Below are 24,001 nucleotides of genomic sequence, written 5' to 3'. Positions count from 1 at the left end.
AGCACACTTTAATATCTTATTTATAGATGTATCTATCTATAATTTGCTTTAATTAAGTTGCATTGATTTTAATGACAGAAGCAGTCCTCAAAGAAGGGGTGAATGTTCTATGATCCTATCAATACGGCTCTGCCATTGTTTGGACATAGCATAGCACCTTCGACACTTCTCCGTTGTATACTCTTTTCTTTTTCAAGTGGCTGTGATGACAAACCCAAAGGACGTTCAATGGAAAACCTCAGAATTGCCTCTGTTTGACTGAGATCACTTTGACTTCCCTAGTATGTGCTAAACCTACATACAGGATCGATAGGGAGAATGAAAAAGGAATCAATGTTTTCCATGTGCTCATGGAACCACACTATGGTTTCTGAAGAATTTCTTGCATTTCTTTCTATTTTAGATTAAATTTGGGGGGTGTAATTTTATATTTGTGTCTTAAATTATTATATGATGCCCTGAATATCTTATGTTGCGTGGGGAGGCAACTAGTTCTTATCCTTAGCCTCTCCTTGAGAGCTCAGAATAATGAGCAAATATTTTAGGGACCTGATCCAACAAATGGCCGCGTGTGCGCTGACCTCTGTGTCTGCACAGAGCCCCAGGTGCAGGGTCAAGGCCTCACTTATTTTTAAATTAATGCTCTGTGGACTCGCGCTTATAAGGTGCTGAACATTCTGGACCTGATCCAGCAAAGTACTTAAGCACATGCTTAACTTTAAGCACATTTGTAGTCCCATTGATTTCAAGGGGACTACTCACATTCTTAAAGAATTAGGTGTGTGTTTACATGCCGAATCCAGGCCAGAGTACTTAGCACTTTGCAGGATCAAAGACTACGAGCGCCTACTAAAAGCACAGTAATACCTTCTTTGCCTATTATTTTTTGACAATGTTTGTCATAATTTTAATAGCATCAAATTCCCCTTGGCAGAATCCTGAGAACTGAGATACACCTGCAGCTCTCCTCAGGCTCACTTTCTTTTTTCAGTGAAAATATATAATTAAAGCAGGAACCATAGATGTTTTCGCACACACTTAACCACCGTTCTAACAGTGGAGAACCCTGTGTCCCTATGTCCAAATTAATCCGCAGGGGCTATGCGGATTACCCCTGTTGATGATCTGTCTCAGACATTTTTAGGACAGCCAGTAATATACTGGAATGTCTTTAAAACATTACCTCTCATGATCTTAATCTATCACCCACTCTTAGCGTGCATACATTTTTCACACAGAGTGAAAAATAAGCGCTAGTTTTCTAAATCACTGCATTTCAGAATACATCAACATTAAGTTTGTGAGCATGATCCATGGTAAAGAATTATCCATGTTAAAACGCAAGGGCATGATCTCAAAGGAAGAACTTCAAGGCAGCAACGCTAGCGCATTTTCAGTTTCTGGTCATCGTTTTTCATTCACTGATTACCGCTATAAGCGTTGATTAATAGTTGTGTTCATGCTGCTAGAATGCATTTCCCTTGGGTGAAGAAAACATTCTTGTATAAAGAAGAAAAGATAATAATCACACCATCCTTCCTCTTTCCCACAAAAAAAAAATGCACAGAGACAGGCACATCAGAGTTACTGATGATCTTGGTTTCCCTGGTTAGTGGTTTCGAACAGTTTTGCTTAAAAGATCAGCCAAAGTAGTCAGAATATTAATTTGACAATCAGCTTGCTAGACAATTAAGTGTTTCTTAATCTCATGAGCCTTCTTCTTTTGTAAAAACAAACAAACAAAAAGAGATAGAAACAATAGGGCTTAGATAGTAGTGTTGCTGATATACTATAATTTTGTTTGTCACTATCCCTCTTCCTTATCCCAAAACCATCAATGACAACTGTGCATCAAACTTGAAACTAGTAGGGCTGATTAACTTAGTATTTGTTTTTTCTCCTCAATAAGGCCCTAGCTCTTACTCATTGAGGTGAACTTGTGATTTAGATACAGAGAAAAATTCTTTATAAAGACAATAGACTGAGGGACTACAAATGCAGAGTGAACTTTAAAAGGGAAACAGGCTGATCCTATACGGTGGTTGTGTTTAAAAACATGGCAACTGCCGTAGCTAACTAGAAAACCTGATCTCATCATTTGCCATATCCCCTATAACTAAGTACAGAGAATTCAGCAAAAGGGGAGATGAAGTTATCTAAGGCAAAACTAAAAAAGGTTTTGAGCGTAGCCACTCTGAGTGGATATTCTGTTTTCCAAACCTCTGCTCAACGATCACCTGGTCCCAGATCCTTAAGAGCTATCAGTTTCCTCTGCCCATGCTAAATTAGATCATTTCCTGGCCCCTGACTTTCTCCCTGGGTGGCTTTTCTTTCCATTAATCCTATAATGTGTTTTTGATAATTCCACCTCTTAATTGTCTTTAATGAACACCAGATTGGTGGCATCCTCACTCACAATACTTACTACTCACGGTTAAAACAGAGAAGCAGAGACCCTTCAACTAGTAACAGAAGAACTTTAACCCTTCCCTCCCCACCCCCAACCTCAGTAGAGAGGCGGATATCATATTCACATTGTTTCATCCCAAACCTCTGAGAAGGAGCAGCGATTTAACTTATGATTAACTTTTTTGTAGGGAGGATTGGGGGGAAGCAGCACAGGCCATCTCCCTTTTAAGTATGTTACAAAATGCTGTGAGCCAGTTCTTCCCATCTTTTCAAAAATCTACCTTAAATCCAACTCTTTGTGTTAGCCTAGGATTGAGTGGAAGCCCCTTTTGGCTCCTCCCCAGTCTCGCATTCTTTGCTTTTCCCCTCACTGTAATTAGTTTACAAGACTACTTACCCACATGATTACCGCTTTTAAATTACAGTCTTCTTTTCTTTTACTCCAGTTCATCATCTTACATCATTTTGACTGGCTATCTGTGTACCCAGTTCTATCAGGCATTTTCTCATTATGTTATCTCTTCATATAAAGCATTTTGAAATACAGTACTTTATATGAGACACACTGTATGGAGTAAATTGAATTTAATTTTTTTTTCTCAAAGTCAGGGGCTTGCAGCATCTTTCTTCAGCTAAGTCAGCAGAGTTCTCAGCACCCAATACCCGTATGCAACGGCTACTCTTTGCAGCACATGCTTTATGAGGGAAAATGGTACTGTAATGTCAGAACCTGGGGAGCAAACAGGAGAGCATCTCAAGATTTATATTCATTATGGTGATGGCAGGCTAAAGTCTCCAGTCCAGCTTTTGTAGTATTTAACGATCAGAATCTGACTCTGATATACTGTCATATCTGCCTGCATCTGGTGTTGATGCTGGATGCGGGGGAGGTGTATGTGTGTTGGAGAGGGAGGGAAATAGCAGGGCATGGAACGAAATTGTAGAGCAAGTGGTGGAAATAGACAGTGAAAAGCTTCCTACAGTTAGGCAGACTCACAGGGGAGAGAAAGCCTTTCATTGTCTATAAAATCTTGCCTTGCTGGAGGTCCTCAAGAGTAGAAGGCGTAGCCTAGAGGCAGTAAATCTCTCACTTGTATTATTACATTCTAAACACTTAGCTACTACACCAACCAGTGCACTACCTCAGGGAAGAAAAAGGAGGTAGAGGGGGAAAAACAGAACAAAGAAAAAAAGCAAGCAAGCTAGCAGATAAAAGTGGAAAACAAACCCCCTCCACAATCCCGCCCCCCGAACAGCTCATGTTAAAGAAAACAGCAAACAGTTATCATCAAGTTGTTAAAATTTAACCCCAATTCCTTCTATTGTGATTTAACAGCACACTGGAACAACCTTCTTAGAATTTCAATGGTTAGTCTGCATCACCGGGTATTAAATCCACCTTAATCCTGTTAAACACCGATATGACTAAAGAGTCTCTCTCTCTTGCAATGGCATTATGACAAAAGCTCTCCACACTGCCAGTTCAATCTGTCTAAAAAAAAAAAAATCCCTGGATTAATACTGAGCAAACTGCATCAGCACGAGCAGGTTTCAAGAGCAGTTGCTTTCCATATGCTCTGGCATCAGGTTCTTTTGGATCCTGTGGTACCAGTCTGCAAATGCTACAGACATTGTTTCTCATGCTTGCAACTGCTGTTGGGTGGCGACCTTCCTTGCGTGCTGATACCAGTTGAGCAGTTGGTATAGTTTCTCTGTGATCTGGTACTGTCTGTTGTTTGCTGGTACCAGATGGATACCAGATGGGGTATTGTGGGCAATGCCTTCCCTGTGTTCCAGTCCCAAAATCACTGCCGAGAGGGTCAGTCTTGTCATTTAGTGGACTCCTAAATGCCACTTCAAAGCAGAACTCTGAAAAATCTCAACATCTGTTCCTTACTCCTAATGACCTTAAAAAAATGTTATAGTCATACTTCCCTTTACCCAAGGAGTTACAATACATCTGCAGGAAAATACAACCTTCCAGCAGCTTGCAGACATCAAACTCGCTCCTGGCTAATGGCAGCTCCAGAAGCTACCACCTCAAGTACTACGGTGAGGACTGAATGTGACGTATAATCAATATATTCTTTTCCTGTGATAGTGCCACAACACAGAAGTTCAGAGATACAGCAGGGCAGCTTTCAAGCAGTATTTTTAGTGGCAAAATGGAACAAGAAAACAACAACTTTTAAGTGCCTCTGAACAGTATCAGGGATACCTTAATACTGAGCACAAAGCACGGAGAGAGAAGAAAAAAAAGAGAGAAAGCAGTGGAGGAGATCTGTTATAAGTATTAATTTTTGATTTGGGTCTTTCAAGATGTTGACCTGATTATCAAACTGGAGACAGAAGTAAAAAGGTCAGCTAGTGGTTCTGAATGCTGCATACCACAGTTACTTCCAATGCCATTTTGTAAGATTTTTTTCTAAGTTTACTTAAGAAAACACAGGCGCGCTTAGTTAAATTATCTATACACTCAGCACTAGAATGATGTCTGATGGAAAATATAGCATATCAGAAAATATAGAAAATCAGCACATCAAAGCATATTCCCCACCCCCCAATTTGCTTCATAGAGAAGTTATGATAAACAGGTTATGTGTTCCCTAAGGTTACCATGGAAACTCTTTCTTTTCAGGCCATCATTTACAAAGGTAAAATTTGCATTAAAATATGATGGAATTTGATTTTTTTTTGTTAGACTCAAGTGGGGTCATGCTCCCATACAGTATAGCTATTATTTCAAACTTGGGAACATATGTTGAAGGGAGAGATCTATTAATCCCTGCAAGCACCTGGGTGACCAATTACAGTTTAATTGCTAACTTGACAGGTATCTCCCTGGCAAATTAACGGAAAATACTTTGAAAATTAGCTTCTAATGCAAATAGAAATGTTAATATGGATCTGCTAGTTGGTAGCCACCAAAAAGTACTTTATTAATTCCTGTGAAATCATTCCTCAGGAAAGGCGGAATTTAGATTGTCAAAATTTCTGTTTTGCTGACAGCAGGACAGAGACGTAGGGCACGGTCATGTACTTTGGATGATACATGTGTACGACTTTTTTTGGAAAATAAGTTGTAAAATTACTGTGCATTAAATGTAATTCAAGTAGAGGTATCCACATTGAATAGAAGCAATAGTGTCTGCAGGGGTCAGGCTCTGCTTAGCTTGTTTTGAATGACCTTGGGTGACATGGGACTTCTGACATTGACTTCACTGGGGTCAAGATTTCATCCTGATCTTCATCCGCTGCTGCTGTGATTTGTTCTTGGGAATAGCTTAATGTGTAAAACTTACTCACTCTGTTCTCAGATACCAAAGGCCTCCATGTCCCAAAGTAACTACGCTCACATTAATTACAGATACTTTCAATAACCTACAAGGGGGCACATCTAATAGCCTGCTGAATATATGATTATATTGTTCACAATAATACGATGTATAATAATTATGACAATCACTACTTTTGGCACAGCAAATATAATGCTGAAACGTTTAAGAGTAGAACAACGTTCTCATGATCAAAACTGGACTAAACAGAATGTCAGCAGAAATCCTGGAATATCCTCTCTTTTACACAGTCACACACACAACTAGCAGATACTGGTGGTATTAATACAGAATTTAATATGCTATTGGTAACACATTTGTGGTGACCTAGCACTTCAGGGTTAACAGATTATACACCACGGTCACCTGGGCCTTAATGGAGGAGGTTATAGAACCCATAACCTTCTGCCCCAAAAAGCATTCAATCCTCTACCACTTGAGTTAAAGGAGAATTTCATTAGCTATTGCCAGTGTGGGACATAGGACATGAAATTCAGCAGCAATGTAGTGGCTGTGACACATATACACATTAGTTAGACCATTATTTACATCACAACAATAGAAAAAGGTAACAAAACATAAACTGCGGCATTTGCCACACTAATTGCCCAGTAAATAAATGGCTGATCAGCAAGTACCATAAACACACAAAAACCAGCTTAACATCAAAGTTGATCCCTCAGATCAGGTTACTTTGAACAAGTGTCTGTTATCATGACTCAGACAGAGTCCTTCTTTGTACTGGTAAATTCCTAAGCACAGAGACTTTACAAAAAAAAATCCAATTTACTAAAGTATACATGCACATAAAAAAAAAAGATTTTAAAATTAGAAATGCAAACACAAAAAGAATTAACTAAGACTCTTTGCAGAGCTCCTTAACGCAGCACATTCACTAGATGAGGGAATGATTTTTAATTAGATGTTTGCAGTGTTGCAGTTGTTATGCTGGACTCAGGCTAGGAGAGACAAAGTGGGTCAGGTAATACCTTTTATTGGACTAACTTCTGCTGGTGAAAGAGACAAACTTTTGAGCTTCACAGAGCTCTGTGGAGCTTGAAAGTTTGTCCCTTTCATCAACAGAAGTTGGTCCAATAAAAGATCTTACTTCACCCACCTTCTCACTCTTTTCATTACATCACATTTTTAGCATTAAGGGGTCAGTGCTCCTTTTTCCAAGCTCCCATTGACAACTAGAGTCGGTCACAAACATGTGGACTGAAAATTGAAAAAGAGAATAGGTCTTGGACAAAAGAACCAAAGTCATGAAATGCATCAGCCTGACCTGGTAAATGGAGTTTTCTTCTCCCATTTTTTGTACTGTATTTCAATGCTGTCTTGTTATTAGATTAGCATCTGCACTTCAGACCTTACACTAGGAACTAATAAAGTTATCCACCCAATCTCTCGGTGTCTGAGTCACTGACTTTATTTTTCATTCTAAATAATTATAACAATGTCGCCTGTTTGTTGAGAAAAATCAAGCCTCTATATATTCATAGATAATTGCTTATACACAACATCCAGCGATACATTCTAATTACTTTTCACATCTTTGCTGTGAAGAAATCTTGAACTGTCTAGTGTTCTCAACTGCCTGACAACAACATACCCACGCTACTTTCAAAGCTCAGTGCTACTGGACTTGTGGCCATGATGTAATTTAACAAGCAGTTCTGCTAATGCATTTTGCAGTGAGCATTTCCTTCAGAGAAACTTTAAGGAAATACATCTTATAGCTTACACTGTAACATAAACCCCCCCCCCCCAAATCCCAAACCACACCACAAAAAACAAAACAAAAAAACCCCACAACCTCCCAACTATATAGATATATCATAAAAAGGTCAGTCCAAAAAATTAATGTTTTGAAAATATATTTTAAAATATCTTCAGTAGTCACATATTTAACTATAGCTATGTTATTTTACAAATGAGAGAGCTGTACTTTGGCACACTCTCAATGAAACTGTTGCTTTGCATGACCCATCTCATTTTTGGCTTCTGCTTTATTCCATGAGCTAGGCATAAACCACTGTGGGCTGCTGCACTTAAGTTATTCTGAAAGCTGCCTTCAATTACCTTAAATGGACAAAGTTTTGAAAGTCCTTACTCAAAACGCCTATTGATTTCAGGAAGTTTTCCTAGGTAAGGACTGCAGGGATATGGAACAACATTTACCTTCTCATTCAAAGTAGCTAGGTAATTTTCTGGACCTTCTGTAAGATATTTTAGGGAACTTGACAGATCAGTATCACATAAAAATGAAGACATACAATATAGAGAGATTTGTATACAACACTGCAAGAGTTAAAGCCAAAAATGTCAATTTATTTTTAAAATATAATAGATATTTAATATTAAAAGTGAAACCTTTTGCAACTCCCGACCATATGGGGATCTGACTGAGCCTTGATTTAGGTCTTTCAGACCCCAACCCAACAAAGTACCTGCATAGTCCCACTGATTTCAGGTGCTTAAAGTTAAGTGCTCTGCTGACCAAGTCCCCATTCCAGAAGTAAGAAAAAGTCCCTTAATAGTGGCCTGAGGAAGAGGGAGATCAGTTTTAAAAGGAAGTCTACTTTTTGTCCCCACTGTAGTCAGAGTTGTGAGCAGCTATATTTGATCCTATGGTGTATAGAGCATTGACTTGCTGGAGGTCAGGAATTGAGCTGTCATCCAGGAATACATTTCTGCAAGGGAAAGGGAAGGTTCAAAGAGAGAAATACTAGCTCTGACAACTTCTCATGAATGCTCAGTGTTAAAACCCTAATCCTCGTTCACTTTCCCTATGATTCACGCTCTCTCACATATGAGGCCAGCCTGAGAGCTGGCATATTTATGAGTGTGTGCACACACGTTCATGTGTGGAGTGATTCTTAGAAAAGCCAGCAGGTGGCTAGAAAATTGGAAAAACTGGACTAGAGATGGTTTGCCAAAATAAAGGAAATAATTCTCAAAGAGCCAGCCACCTTACCACTCAGGTAAACCACATTGCCCCACTAGCAAATACAAACCCACAAATAAATACACGTAGGTGCAAGCTTTTAAAGGGCCTTTTTTGTATGCAGAAAACTATGCACCAAATTACATGCAAATGCCTGTTTGAGCACACAACTGGCAGTAATTGCTCACACATCCCATGGCATAATCACTTATTCAGTAACTCCACTGATCATCTAAATCACCAATTAGATGTTTGTTTCTGATGTCCCTTAAACATTTCAGCTAAGTGGGTTAGTTTGTACTTAAAAATTATAAAATAAAACCTCTGGGTTTCTTTATAATACATCAACACATGCGGCAGCAGCTGTCATGTTTTTTGTGATACTGTGCTCAAATTCTCCGTTTGAGAGAGACGAGATGATCATTCACTAACTGCAAGAGACGTGACCACTGCAGCATGTGTTAATATATAAAGTTCTCCTGAGTGTGCTGGGAGCTCTTTAAAGATGACTTCATCCATATATACGAGAGGCACTGCTGATGTATCAAAGTAGTAGTCTTTTACAGCAGTAAGCAGAGGAAAGAAACAGGATATTATTTGCTTCTATTTAAATCATTTACTTGGCGACGTAACAGAGAAGCTTTAATATTTGCTCCCCTCAGACGCCAACTTCTACATTTAAATACTGTGAAAAGCAACATCTTGATTTTCAGAATAAGCGACACTACATATTATTGGAACTCAACATAATTTTTAAGGCATGTCGGCTACCCAGTGGAGTTGATTAAGATGCTATGTAAACGTATTGCTTCCCTTGGTAAAGAGAACTTTGACAACGTTAGCTCAGAGACATCAGTATTTCAGATTCAGCTCTGGTTTAGATATTTTATGCCTAATTCAACCTTGGCATAACTAGGAGTGACTCCAAAGAAGTTTATGGAATCACTCACGCTTACCACTAATAACGGGTAGATTTGGGTCTCTTTGTGTGTCCTTTCAGGGGAACAGTTTATTTTTCACATGAGGTTTGGTTAAGATTTCACCACAACAATCCTCCCGCGTCCCCAAAAAATCAGAATCTCATTGCTTAGTCAGAGCAGATGACATTGTTTCAGAATTATCCCAATCCAAACTCTTCACAGGTCCGACAGAATAGAAGCATTGGCCAAAGGAGAGTTCTTGATTGGTAAAAACACATTTTAATAGGAGGTTTTAATCTTCATTAGTCATATGATGCTTTCGTAACAGCACAAATGTTTCTGAATGTTAGTTTTCAAAGTTGCTCTAGTCTAAATGAGTTTTCTTTTCCCTAAAAAGAATTAAATGTATTCAACTGAGTAGTAGTCAGCAACCTTTCAGAAAATCTGGAATTCATAGGAGCTCTCCTATGGTTTCCCATAGTACATAAAATTGTCATTTCTCCCATTGCACTAGAAGACAAGAATGTTATTATTCTAGAAGCTGGAATTTTGGTTTTTAACCATGATCCAACACAAACGTTTGTGGTTTTTGGGAACCTAACCTGCTCTAAACTCAACATCCTGAAGCTGGAATTAATTGCTCATTAAAACACAAAGAGCTCCCTTTTCACTCCAAAGTAAGTATAGAACCTTTTGACACATTATGGAAAAATAATGCAGTTCTCAACCTTCCTTCTCTGTTTGGTTTTTAGGTTTGGACCTTTGCCAGATGCACAATAAACTGCTTGGCCTTTAACACAAAAGGGTATGATTCTTCTTTTTGTTACCTTAATTGGGAACTGACAAAACTCACTACATTACAAATTTGCTTCAATCAAAACCTGTTGACAGATAATATATTAAGGCCTAGTGCACAGATCTGAGTGGAGATCAGATAGCTGAAGAAAGGATTTTTTTCCTTTCATTTTTGTCAACGTACAAATCTAATTTGCAAATGAGGAATAAAAAATGGTAAGATCTGCTGTATATAAGGTATCGTATAGGATATTGTCAGGCTGCTGCAGTTACCTACAGATGAAGAACCACGCTCAATTTGTAATGAATTATACGCAGTCCCTGGAAGAACATGAACAAAATAAGGCTGCAGGAAGAATTTAATGTCACAGTGTAGACAGGACTGAGGTTTTAAATAACAGGATTGGTATGAAATCTGTGAAACAATCCAAGTAAATCCACAAATAGGTTTTTTATTCTGAGTTTTTTAAACTCTCTCTCTCTCTCCCCCACACACACTTCATTGCTTTGATTGAACATTCATTTCCCCCCTCTCACATTTTTGTTTTTGTTTTCTTGTTTCAGTGAAGCAATGGGAAGGACAGCACCCATAAAATGTGCCTGCTGTAACTCCCTCCAATTCCTAAAGTGACTGTCCTAAGTTCCTATGGCCCATCTCTATCAAAGTTTTCTTAGGATTTGATCAATAGCTCACTTTAAGTCAATGGGACTCTCTTATGGGCTTTGATCAGGCTCTTAAAGCAATATTTTCATGAAAACGTGCATTATTTAACTGGTGGGCTATTAAGACTTATACATACGTGCATGCACGCACTCACTGACAGGAGAGCCAGTACATTCCAATTGTACATCCACACTGTTTCCAGTGGATTTCAGTTCTTTCAATGAAAATAAAACAGCCTCCATTTTTTTCTTGGAAAATATTTATACTTTATAGTCAACATCTCTCTTTCCTTAACTGGGCCTAGAGAAGCAAAGATGTTTCACTTTAAGCCATCTACCCCTTGTGAATCTGGCTTATCATTTTCCCCCAGAATTATGAAGCTGGAGAGAGAGAGAGACACTAAAGAGTGCAAAACCAAACAACAACCCCAAAAAACAGAGTAACTGGAAATAATTTTGAAGTTTTATGCTAGATAGAACAAACCGTGCCATATAAATGTATCTCTTAGACATACTAAACTGAATTATTCAGCTGTTCCTTAGAAAAAGAAAAACCAGTCTGAGAAAGAGGGAGAGCAGAAAAAAGAGCGAGGGAGCGACAGAGCAAAAATATATACAACAACAAATGAGAAGAACAGAGGAGAATTGAAAAAAACCTGGAGGTTGGGGGAGGAATGAAGAGAGACTAGCAAGCTTATTTCAAATGAATTTTTGACCTTATTTTTAAAACATTTATGGATCCCAATTGCCTGTCATGAGATTATGTTCCCTTACAATGCTGGCTTTTCAGCTGGCTCTGCACTTTAACTTGATTTATCCCATTTTTTAAAAAGTAGATTGTTAGAAATACCCTTTCCACCAGAAATTCTGTCCCATTATAGTGTCAGCTAAAGGCCACTTGTCAATGTCAGCTTTATAAGATAGAAATGTGTGGCGTGAGCTCTCAGACTTATTTTTTGGAGAACAAGCCCTGACGTCCATCTCTGAACCTCCTGCTTGGCTGTGGATAGTGTCTTCTTAAATTATCTTATGTTATTTTTCAATTTATCTGAATGTTTCATTAGATGGTGTACAGTGATTACAGCAGCTGCTGTACATTAGCAAGACATCTTAAAGGAAAGCTATCTTAGGTATCATGCTGACTGACAAAAGCACAGTATTAAACTTATCTAGTATTAAAAATACATCAGGAGGCCTCTCCTCTTCTCCAGCTGTGAGAAGAAAAGCCCATAAAACCCATAACAGCAGGATTTCCTCCTGCTCAGCTGCTTGCTACCTCTTTAGGGGAGAGATCTGACAAAGTGGAGACTAAAGTAAGTTTTTATTTATTTAAAGTGATGGAATTAGTCATCAGATTTCCTCAACCTCTGTTCACCAGTAAAGAGACAATCAGTTGTTGCTCAATCTGTGTTACCATAATGCTGCCAGGGGTCAGTGTTAAAACCAGCAGTGTAAGGGCCCTAAATCAGAGGGCTGCTCTTGAACTACCAACAAGTGTGAGGAGAAATGGCCACCATTTGTCCTGGACCAGAATATGGTGCAATACCAAACTGGGGATGGAGAGATTGTAGCAGGCAGGAGATTTCGCTCTCGTATCCTCCCAGTTGTTGGTACCTTTTAGAGAAGGTCAGGCACTCAAGGCCTTTGAAACTTTACAAGCGACTTCGACTGGTGGAACTATTTAGGTATTGCAACAAACTTCAGCCATGAAGGTAAAGTTAGAGTTTAGAGCAGACACTATATAGCAGGTCTTCCTCTCAACAAAAACAGTTAAAAATTCATGACTTAGAGAAAGGAACAGAAACTATCTTGATGCCTTTAATATTAATCAATCTAAGACCGAGAGCTTTAAAGCTCTCTCGGGTGCTTTGATTAAGGACATCTTGCCTCACAGGAAAAACGAAGCTTTGGAAAATCGGTAATCTTTGGGCATTACATTTAATAGAAAAGGCTTAAAAGGGATTACCTACAAGGGACCTTCGTGAATCTTTGGAAATTATATTGAACCATAAATCTGAACCTCTTCCGAGGGGTAATAAAGCCTTATCAGTTTCAGATAAGAAGTGGAAATCCTCAGTCTGCTTTAGGCGCATCATTGGCCAGGTCTGGAGTATCTGCCAAGACGCTGATTATTTCTTTAGCCTCTGTCTTGGATAGATAGATATATTTTATTTAGATTATAAATTTGTAAAAAGATTTTTTTAAAACCAAGAATGGAAATTTAACAGATTCCCAAATTTGGTTCACAACCTTCAAGCCCACAGAATAAAGTTAATTGCTCTAAGGGATCTTGCTGGGGATGATATTTCTGAAATTAACTTAGAAAAATGATGGCTCTGTATAATTTCACGCATGCGTAATACACAATTATGATTGCGATACAGCCATGTTTTGTTTTTTAGGAACACAAAGCACAGTAACTGAAGATTTCAATTTTTCATTCAAACTGATAGTCTGGCAAGTCTGGGGAATACTGGAGACATTGATGATGCTAGTACTTATAAAAATTCAGTTATACTTGGGTTTTAACAATTTTTAAATTGTTACGTTTGTTTTTTAAAATGAAGTTTGAGTTTAGTTTAAATTGCACCACGTAGTGCAGCATGCCAGAGATCTGCATGCCTGAACATTGATTGGCCTTATTTATTTGTAGAGACCGAGTGCAACCCTAAAATTCTTCTCCAGGCAGAACTCGGAGAGCTGCAGGACCCCATAACGGTCTCCTATGATATTAAGACATTCTTTATATTTAAGGCATCGGAGGAGTCAGGAGCACTGGAGTCTATTGCTGCTCTGTCCCACACTGGCACGGTATGCCCTTGGGACAGTCACAGCACTTTGTTTCCCAGCATCCCTAGCTGTAATATGGGGACAACGGAATTTTCCTACTACACAGTTGTGTTATAGACTGAATTCAATCCTATTGGTAAAGCACTTAGAGATCCGCTGAGTGAAGGCTCTATAAAAGGGCAAGATATTAATTTTTTCACTTAAAACATGAAACTAGGGGCGGCAGGGGAAGCGTTTGGCCCGGACTGTTAATGGCCCTGGCACGGGTGTGCAAGTGGAGGGTGTATGTAACCTTGCCCCCCCACACTTGTGTGTCCTCATTCCCATGCAGCAACCAGGCACAATTTGAGTCTGTGTTCTCCTAATCCCCTCGTCACCCCCAAAGAGAAACAGCAGGATGAGCAGAGGGACCATACTGCATCCTGCTAAGAGACCTAGTGTCACCTTGTGTGCCTGAATGTTTTGGGAGGAATCATGCTGGCTGGGACCACGTGCAGCGAGTTGCCCCGGGGATGGTGCAAATCTGGGCCGGTGCTTACGTCTAACCGTGGGTGGACATGACAGCATTGGAAATGACTCACTTTAGTAGAGTTTAAATTATATAAATGATTTGTTTGATGGGCTGGAAGTTACCCAAATATTCATGTTGAACTGATACAGAGACAAAGTATCTGGAAAACGAAAACAAAAACAAACCAGCCGGTGTCTTCTGCAAGCTTTTCCTTTGCTGGCTAGTATTTTGCTATGAACCTACCCAGTGCTGATCATAATCAGATGGCCATGTTCTCATCTCATCATCCTCGTAGAAAGGTAAACCGTCTCGCCTGGCTTGATGGTATTCCTTTCGTAACTTCTGGATACGGTCTGCATTCCCACCAGCTGGACAGCCACTGGAAAATAAAATTATAAATTACATATGTACAATCCCCACCCTCCGCATAATGCTGATACCAATGTGATAAACGTACCATGCAACTCTGACCCTCTGCACATTCATTCCTGTGAACAATGACAAATGGCTCCCATATTTAAACAAACAATAATAATAATAATAATAATAATGATAATCTGCCACAGAAATATTTACTTTTTACTCTAAATATGGAATTTCCCCTGAAATAGCATTTGCCTGAGGTAAGTAGCATTCAGACCTGGAGCAGTATAAGCTTTCTGGTCTGATATTTCATGAGCTATCAGGGCTAGGAACAAAAAAGTTCTATACCATAAAAAGACAGGAATCCCACTCTCAATTACAAAAAGAACTAAAAAGAAAAGGAGTACTTGTGGCACCTTAGAGACTAACCAATTTATTTGAGCATGAGCTTTCGTGAGCTACAGCTCACTTCATCAGATGTATACCGTGGAAACCTGTCATTATGCAAGGCACTGCATTTAGCCGTATGGAGTGGAAATCTATCAACTGCAGGCAGTTTCCACGGTATACATCTGATGAAGTGAGCTGTAGCTCACGAAAGCTCATGCTCAAATAAATTGGTTAGTCTCTAAGGTGCCACAAGTCCTCCTTTTCTTTTTGCGAATACAGACTAACACGGCTGTTCCTCTGAAAAAAGAACCAAGGTTCCAGCCTTGAGAAATGGGGGGTATGGGGAGACACGAGAGAGAGTCCAACTATAAAATGGTGATATTATTACATACAGAAGAGTAGCATCTGGTACTTTTAAATGTTTGTCAAATGTATTCGACCCTAATCCTGCAAAGACTTATACATGTGCTGAACTTTATGTACTGAGAGTAGTCGCAATCAAGTCAATGGAGCGCCTGACAACGCGTGAGTTCAGCACATGCACAAGTATTTGTAGGATTAGGGCTGAATACATTTGACAAACATTTGAAATGATCCACTACTACTTTCCCATATATAATAATGTCACTATTTTATAGCTTGACTTCCCCCCCCTCTACTTCCCAGGGTTGGTACACGAGAAGCACTGTCTACATACCTAGTTTTAGAGCACTAGCACAACCCCACTAGTCCGAGTCTCTGGAACTCTTCTAAAATGGTTTTTCTGTAACATTTTGTATATGGAAAATGCAGACTACATGGCAGAATAAAGGTTTATTGGCATTTATTTGAGACATGTGCCTAATGGCTCACACCCCAAACTCCAGCTCATAGGAACAAAACCTTAATATTGAGGCACATAATCATACATTCTCTTATCCTGCAACCTTAACTCTTCCATTTTGTGTGTATGCAAAACAATACAGATGCTAATCACATAAGCACATGAACCAGGCATAGGTGTGCCAGGGCACAGTGCAGGGAATCTTCACCCCGATATATGTTAAGGACTGTATTTGGCCCCTTCTCTTTAGCAAACCAAAGAGTCAACCCAAATTCACCTGCAGTTTGCAGCAGGCAAATATAAGCTAAAGATGCTTTAGAAAGAAAAGTTGCAGAGTAACAGCCGTGTTAGTCTGTATTTGCAAAAAGAAAAGGAGTACTAGTGGCACCTTAGAGACTAACCAATTTATCTGAGCATAAGGCTCATGCTCAAATAAACTGGTTAGTCTCTAAGGTGCCACAAGTACTCCTTTTTTAGAAAGAAAAGTTACTCATTTAATAAAGGCAGACCTCAGCAACGTGCCCTATTTTATCCATAACATATAAACAATAAGCACAGCTTTTGAGGGGAAAAAAATCCTGATTTTTCTATCAATACATTTTAAAAGATTCTTGCTTTTTAAGGCCCAAGTCCCCCCCTTTATATTGGGAGCGAACTTAGAGCTGTGCTAGTGTAACATAAAACAGTCTTACTGACTCTGGAGTAATGTGAGATGAATATGATGCCTTCTCCAGTGCTCATGCAACAGTTCCGAATTTCAACTTGGTTCCTGACAATTATGTGAATATATGAACCACATTCAAACTCACCAGATGAATTCAATCAGTGCTGTGCAAATATCGCATACATAATCTATTAGTTTACCCCAAAGAAACTGAAGCATTGAATTCAGACAGAATGAAGTCATCAGTTATAAAAAAAAGAAACTGATAAGGCAATATTAAAAAAAATCCACAATTTTCCGACATTTGCGGGGAAGATCATATGTTGCCTGTAAACTATTCTCCCATCTGCCTATAAATACATAATTAAAAAATATGGGTTTGATCAGATAGCAGTTCTCAAGTAGGAGAACAGTGGAAGAATACCAATTCAAATGCTTAGGATGCATGTCTGCTTATGCTGAAAAGAAGCCTGACCTTACAGAAAAAATATAAAAACAATATCCCCATCAAAGTCAATTTATATTAAATAAACCCACTGGAACTGCTCATTTAGGCTTGTGAGTGAAGGAGACTGAACTATTTCAGGAGCCCAATCTACATTTTGATGGTCACCTCCTGAAAGAGCTAGAAATGACCACAGACTTCACGCTTACACAGTTTAGTGCATAGTTAATTTCATTCACTTAGCTTCTCACCCAATAAGCTCTTCACACTTAGAGTTATACAACACACCTGATCACACACATTCACACAAAAAATTTAAGAAGGCTGTGGAGCTGTCACCTGTCAAGAAAAGATTTCAAGTGAACTGCCTACTCCATACAAAGCCAGAAGACTTTGTAGCAGATTTCAGAATGATTTTCATTAATTTAGTGCAACTGAATCAGAAGTGGCTGAGGTTGGCGTGAATCACAGAATCACTGAAATGTAGGCCTAGAAGGAGTCCCCTACACTGAGGCAGAACCAACTAAGCTTAGGCCACCCCTGACAGGTGTTTGTCCAGCCTGTTCTTAAATACCTCCATTGATGGGGTTTCCACAACCTCTCTTGGAAGCTTATTCCAGACTTAACTGGTCCCATAGTTTGAAAGTTTTTCCTAATATCTAACCTAGATCTCCCTTGCCACAGATTAAGCCCATTACTTCTTGTCCTACTTTCAGTGGAAATGGAGAACAATTGATCTCCGTCCTCTTTATAACAGTTCTTAAAATTTTGAAGACTCCTATTAGCTCCCCCCCATAGTCTTCTGTTCTTAAGACTAAACATTCCCAGTTTAAACCTTTCCTCGTAGGTCAGGTTTTCTAAATCTTTGAACATTTGTACTGGTCTCCTCTGGACTCTCTCCAATTTGCCCACATCTTTTGTAAAGTATGATGCCCAAAATTGAATGCCCACGGTACTCCAGATGAAGCCTTCCCAGTGTTGAGGAGAGCAGGACAATCACCTCCAGTGTCTTACACACACATCCCAGGATGATATTAGCCTTTTTCACAACTGCATCACATTGCTGCCTCTCATTCAATTTCTGATCCACTCTAACCCCCAGATCCTTGTCCGCAGTACTACCACCTAGCCCGTTATTCCCCATGTTGTAGTTGTGCATTTGACTTTCCTCTCCTAGTACTTGGGTAACTTGGACTTTTGTTCCCCTGGAAGAGGACTGTGACAGTCACACAGCTGGAGGGTTGTGCCACATGACCCCCTGGGAGAGTCAGTAAACCCTGGCTGAAGCTCTTAAGGGAGGGTGCTAGACAGAGAATCTGCACCTCAAGAGTGTGTCTAGGGCACTTAAGAGATGGACAGTGCATGGACTCTGTTCAGATTCCAGAGGCCTAAGACACCTGGGGATTTAGTGGCTGGATCCCCTCACAGACGTCTGAGCGGCCAAGAGGGGGCACTCCACTAGATTTGCGTCTCTGCACTTCTTTAAACACACTGCAAAATTACAAACAAATGTAGCATGTAAGGACTCCGCTGAATCATTTAAAGACATATCCATATATTTCTGAAAGGCAATGAACATTTTGTTTCCAGTGGGTTTCCTAAATGCATTAATATTGCAAAGCTTTTCTTTTCAGCCACTTACCTCAGGATGTAATTTTACCCAGTTGACTGGCAGCTTATAAGCAACTTGTGGTTACATTTAAATTTTTTTTTCAACAATTATGAAAAATGAATACTTGCTGAAGCTTTCATTCACAAATGAATAAAATACAAAACTAATCTCATGTTGATTCAAAAGAATGGGCTGAATCTTCCATTCACTACCTATTATAACACAAAACTAATTATATCATAGCTACTGAAAAGAATTTACTGCCTTGAGCATACATATAGAATACAAAGAAACACAATACACCACACTGTAGATTAGTACTGTTCATCTATGGTACCTCTCATTTAAGAAGTCAAGACGAAAACATTTCAAAGGATACAATATGGTGCCAGCATTTATTTCCCTACGCTGAAATGTTAAGTTGTTTATCAAGGTGTTTTAGCAACCTCAATAAGAGGAGGGAAGAGAAAAAATGGTTGAAAAATGACAAAAAGAAAATCCATAGTCAGAACATAATTCTACAATATTTCAATGTCCATCTTTGTCAGCCAAGAGAAAGAGAGTTTAGGAAGCAACGAGCTTTTGTTATCAACATCTGCACTTGAGTAAATGAATGATATTCCAATAAAAAGCTTGTCAGAAAAATTCTCATTGACAATTCCAGAACCTGCAAGATAATAGAATATCTTCAAAGTTCATAGGGAGACAACTCAAGTTTTAGGAATATACGTCAGGCACTGACAACCAAATCTGGGAAATATAAATCTTTATGGAAATTCCATGAGCTTGATGGACTCGGCAGCACTTACTTTTCTGGTCTGAGCAGGAAGGTACCTTGTGTGTATGTACTTACAGACTTCACCAGTGGAAAAGCGGCCACGCAGGATGCTTCATTTGGCAACTGTGAAATGCTTGTCAGATCCTGGGAACAAAGTCTGTGATTCTGCCTAACCATTTGAATGGGGATATGTTAAGAGGTCTGTGTATAGACAGGTTGATAGACAAATAGCAGATAGATACAGGGAAGTACATATATCTCTCTATACCTAGAAACGTCCACAAATACATCTCAAGCTGCATGCATACACAGATAATTAGAGAAAAACCAAATTAGAGAGAACTTCATTTATAAAAAGAAAAGGAGGACTTGTGGCACTGGAGTGAGCTGTAGCTCACGAAAGCTTATGCTCAAATAAATTGGTTAGTCTCTAAGGTGCCACAAGTCCTCCTTTTCTTTTTGCGAATACAGACTAACACGGCTGCTACTCTGAAACCTTCATTTATAAGTTTAAGTCTACATACTAAAATTTCTGACGAGCATCCTTGAGTCATAATTTGCTCTACAATACCGAAAGAAAAAGACATAAAAGTTCCTCAGCTGCACATACGTGGTCACTTTTCAACTCGGCAGGGTAACATAAAAGCACTACTACCACTTCTGTCCAAAAGGTCAAAGACTCCTCAAGCAGCACATGACCATCATTTGTCAGGATGTAAATTGAGCCCTGCTGACCTTATAACATTATTGCTGACCCTTTGACATTAGAAGCTTAGTGGATAGAAGGCAGATAATATTCTTAGGCTCCTGTGGATTAATTTTTTTTTTAAAGTTCTCTTTCTGTCCTATTCTTACCAGGGCAATTAGCTGTAGAATTAAGCTTTTCCTGCTCAAACCAGCTGACAATGTGTTCACAGGAACCTCGCAGAATTATTTGAAGACTAAGACTGATAGATAAGTTCTATCAAAACTGTTTATAAAATCTCTCTCTGTGACTGGACATGAAGCATCTATTTATTGTCCCCTCCTTTCTCGTGACATTCAGCACCTCTTCCTATTTGTGGTGGCTGATGGCCCAGCCACTCAGGCGAGGACCATCTCTTCATTCAGGGCCACATTTTGTCTCCATTCCTGTTCCTTTTACAACCTGTAGCTGGCTCTCACCGTGTCACATGAGAATGGGAAGTCAGCCTCCTTTTGCCTTAGAAAAACAAAGCTGGCATACCGTAGGGTTAACCTCATCATGGGCAGGTATAAATGAGAGAGACATATGTAATTCCAATTAAAACAGGTTATTTGTGATCAAATGGGAGGGAAAGACAATTTTTCAACATTTCTTGTGCATAACAAGCATGTATTCTTTGTGATGGAAAGTGATTGTTTTGTTCTGCTCAGCTGAATATGCCTGTTAGGGGAAAGCAATCACCAGATTTTAATTAATTAAAAAAAAAAAAAGGTGGCTTATAGCTCAGTCTAGCTAACGGTAATGCCTGAGTTTCTGGCATGTGAACAGTTTACTTCTGTCTTGTTGGTCTGAGATGTGAATGCGTCTCAGAAGGGTTAGGAAGAGCAGAAAGATTAGGGACTCGGGTGCTGACAACAACTGAACTCTCCATAAACAATACACAATGAAAATAATGAAAACCAGACTTTCCTGGTATTGTCAGTAGCCTCTAGACAATGCAAAAGTTTCTGGTTTCTTCAGTAAAGATGATATCAATTATGCGTTTTATCCATCATGATAAAGTCATGTGCTAGGCATAATTGAGGGCCTTCTCTCTGAGGTAATTTCTTTTGGATTTATAAGGCAAAGTACTTAAATTGCCTTTTTTGGCACTTTGTATTACAAGCTGGTTTTATTCTTTTATTTTACTGAAGAAAAGCAGCTGGCATATTTGCAATGTATAGGTCACACCAACACAGAGTGCACATTTTCAACCCTCCCACCCCATTTACAGCAGCTTTAACAATTCAACAAAGCAAATGCTGAATATTAAATCATTGCAAGGAAATACAGTTACATTTCTTAATGGTTATCACACCTGTATGGAACTGGAAACTAGTTTTTTTTTTATTTGCACACTACTGCTTTTCTGCACTCGAATTTATTAACCTTTTTTTAAAAAGGCAGAAAAATTCAATAAAACACCTTGAAGACTTCTAGGAAGAGGCCCCCTCGGAGGCCACTTACTACAAAAAACAAAAGCAGGAGGGACACTGGGTGACAATACACTGAAGCATTAATTTCTGAGCTCCCATGTGAAGTAAGAGATTGAGGATCAGAGAGCTCAAGCATAGTGAGCAATGCAATCCACACCCTAAAATATATTTTGATGAAAACAGCAAACTCAGGGCTGACTTTATCTATTATGTCAAAGAAAGCACCTCTCCAAGTTATTCACAAGGGACTACATTCTGCTCTGTTACACACATGCAAACCCATACTACTTGCAGAGTAGCAGGAACTAAGTCACTGTGTGGATTCTTTCTACAATACCTGGCCTAAGTAGAAAATATTGTACATTTAAAACGTCACCAGTGAAGTTCCCTAAATTTAAAATTACAATTCACTGAGTTTGTAACCCCGTCAAAGAAATAAGGTACTCCTCTCTTCTTTTAAAAAAAAAAAAGTATTTATACCCTGCCCAAAATGTCGGGGGGCGGGGAGGGCGGAAGATAGATCATATGGTCAAAATGCATCATTATTATAAAGTGGGTTTTTTAATGGATGATCACTACTGGGATAACATTAATCTAGTATTAGGACTTTTACGGGAAAAAAAAATACAAATGTAATTCATCTCTTTAACTGTCAGCTGCATTTCTAGAGCTTTAAAGTCTGTAGCTTCCAGGGGCCTTTTGTCTTTCTGCCATAGCAGGAATATCTTGGACAGCTGTAAGAGCTTCGTAAGCTATCTTTCTCAAAATCCATTAGCTAATTCAAGGAACCTAATTAGAGCTGCCATTTTGATGGAGCATACTGAATGCTTAGTACAAACTAGTAACACCATCAATGTTTATTAAAAATCACAAGAACCAAAGCTCTCAGTTCCATATAAATATTATTAATGGACAAATACACAGTACTTATTAAAACACATATGGTGTTAAATATCTATACAAATATACCTACACTAAGACTACACACATGACCAGATGGAAAAAATATATTTATAAACACTGAAAAATGGAAGTAAAACCCAAGGACTATTTTATATAAAAACTGTTGAAAACTAAAGTTGCCTCCTTTGGTGACATCTGTATGTGCATTAAAGAAAGCAAAGCAGGCTAAGAATTATCTAGTTCTCATGTTTTTACTCAGCGGCATGCTGACAATTTGGAAGGAATTTTATGCTTCCCTCAAGAATGTTCCCCAGCTGGAGCCATTTTCTAGCTTCTCTTACATCAGCCACTCCAATTGCCATACTGTGCAGACATTTACACATATTCCAACACTGAACTGGTTAGGGCATCCAAAGATTTACAGGGAATTTGCACTGTTGAGCTGTAACTGAATTTTGCTGCTGACAGCAACAAAAATGGTCAAGGGAGCCAACAAATAAAGACATCTGCAGTAATGCTCTCCTACGCTTCACTGTATAACAAGCCCAATATAATGAAAGAACAAATCTGGACTATTGAGACAGTAGTGGATATACAGCCCATTCCTAAGAACTTCAGAGATCTAACTAGGTTACGATGTACTCGGATACACCTTGCTGTGTAAATAAAGATGTTATTTGGAGAATTCATGGCCTTGTTTTCAATTCAGAACCCTGACAATCTGAAATACAGAAGAGCTGATATTACTTGTTACTCTTTCCAATTTGATGTGCATCTTCACATACATCTAATTTTGTCTAGATTCTACTTTTCTGTACAACCAAACACATGTGAAAAGAGAAAATCACATTTTCTATAGAAAGACAATAAGCCACCAGCATGTGTAAGATGAAAAGTGTAAACCTTACAAGGAAGAATATAATATTCTAAGTACAAAACAAAGAGGAATAGTGTAAATAGCAAATGAAATAGCTTTTAATGTATTTCATTAGCTGTCAGTGCAATGTGTGGCAAGATAAAACCATACTATGTAGTATCCAAGCATGCTAGAACAGCCCTTACGAAACATGGGGCTTCTTATTGGAGATGCATATCATTTACGGGAAATCTTTGGAACATCCCAGGTCTAATATAATGATCCAAAATTCACTCATATTAAATAAATCACTGAAATGATACAAGAGGGTTTTAATATAGATGCAACATGGATGTTCAAAATTACACTTAATACATAAGGTGGGCTTAAAAGAGTTACTTCCCTGGGGAAGCAGCAGTTCAAGGGACTAAAATCTCTATCGCACTACATTAGCTCTGCCATGGATGGTGCAGCAAGACAAATTCATTTTAGCTGTCAAAATGATACGGTCACATTTTCAAGCTATGGATCACATGTATGCATTTTCACAGGTGTGCACATGATAGACAAAGGGCTATGTCTGCAACTGAGGCACAAATAGATTTAAAACATGTAAGATCTAAACATTGTCTCTTGT

The 24,001-nt window shown here is 38.8% G+C and overlaps 1 protein-coding gene across 3 annotated transcripts in view; it reads right to left on the bottom strand.

The window, feature by feature from the left end:
* PARD3B (par-3 family cell polarity regulator beta) overlaps nucleotides 1–24,001 on the bottom strand; it is a 608,177-nt gene that overhangs the window by 53,845 nt on the left and 530,331 nt on the right. For 2 of the 3 annotated variants that reach the window (XM_048869082.2, XM_048869081.2), the window contains one exon: nucleotides 14,614–14,749. In XM_048869082.2, coding sequence (XP_048725039.1) covers nucleotides 14,614–14,749 — 136 coding nt within the window. Of the gene's footprint in view, nucleotides 1–8,119; nucleotides 8,438–14,613; nucleotides 14,750–24,001 lie in introns of those variants that run through there. The other variant, XM_048869083.2, reaches the window with a different exon arrangement.

This window comes from Caretta caretta, chromosome 11, assembly GCF_965140235.1.
Source record: "Caretta caretta isolate rCarCar2 chromosome 11, rCarCar1.hap1, whole genome shotgun sequence".
Classification (NCBI taxonomy): domain Eukaryota; kingdom Metazoa; phylum Chordata; order Testudines; family Cheloniidae; genus Caretta; species Caretta caretta.
The sequence above is the reverse complement of the archived record's forward strand: the minus strand, read 5'-3'. Positions and strand labels throughout refer to the sequence as shown.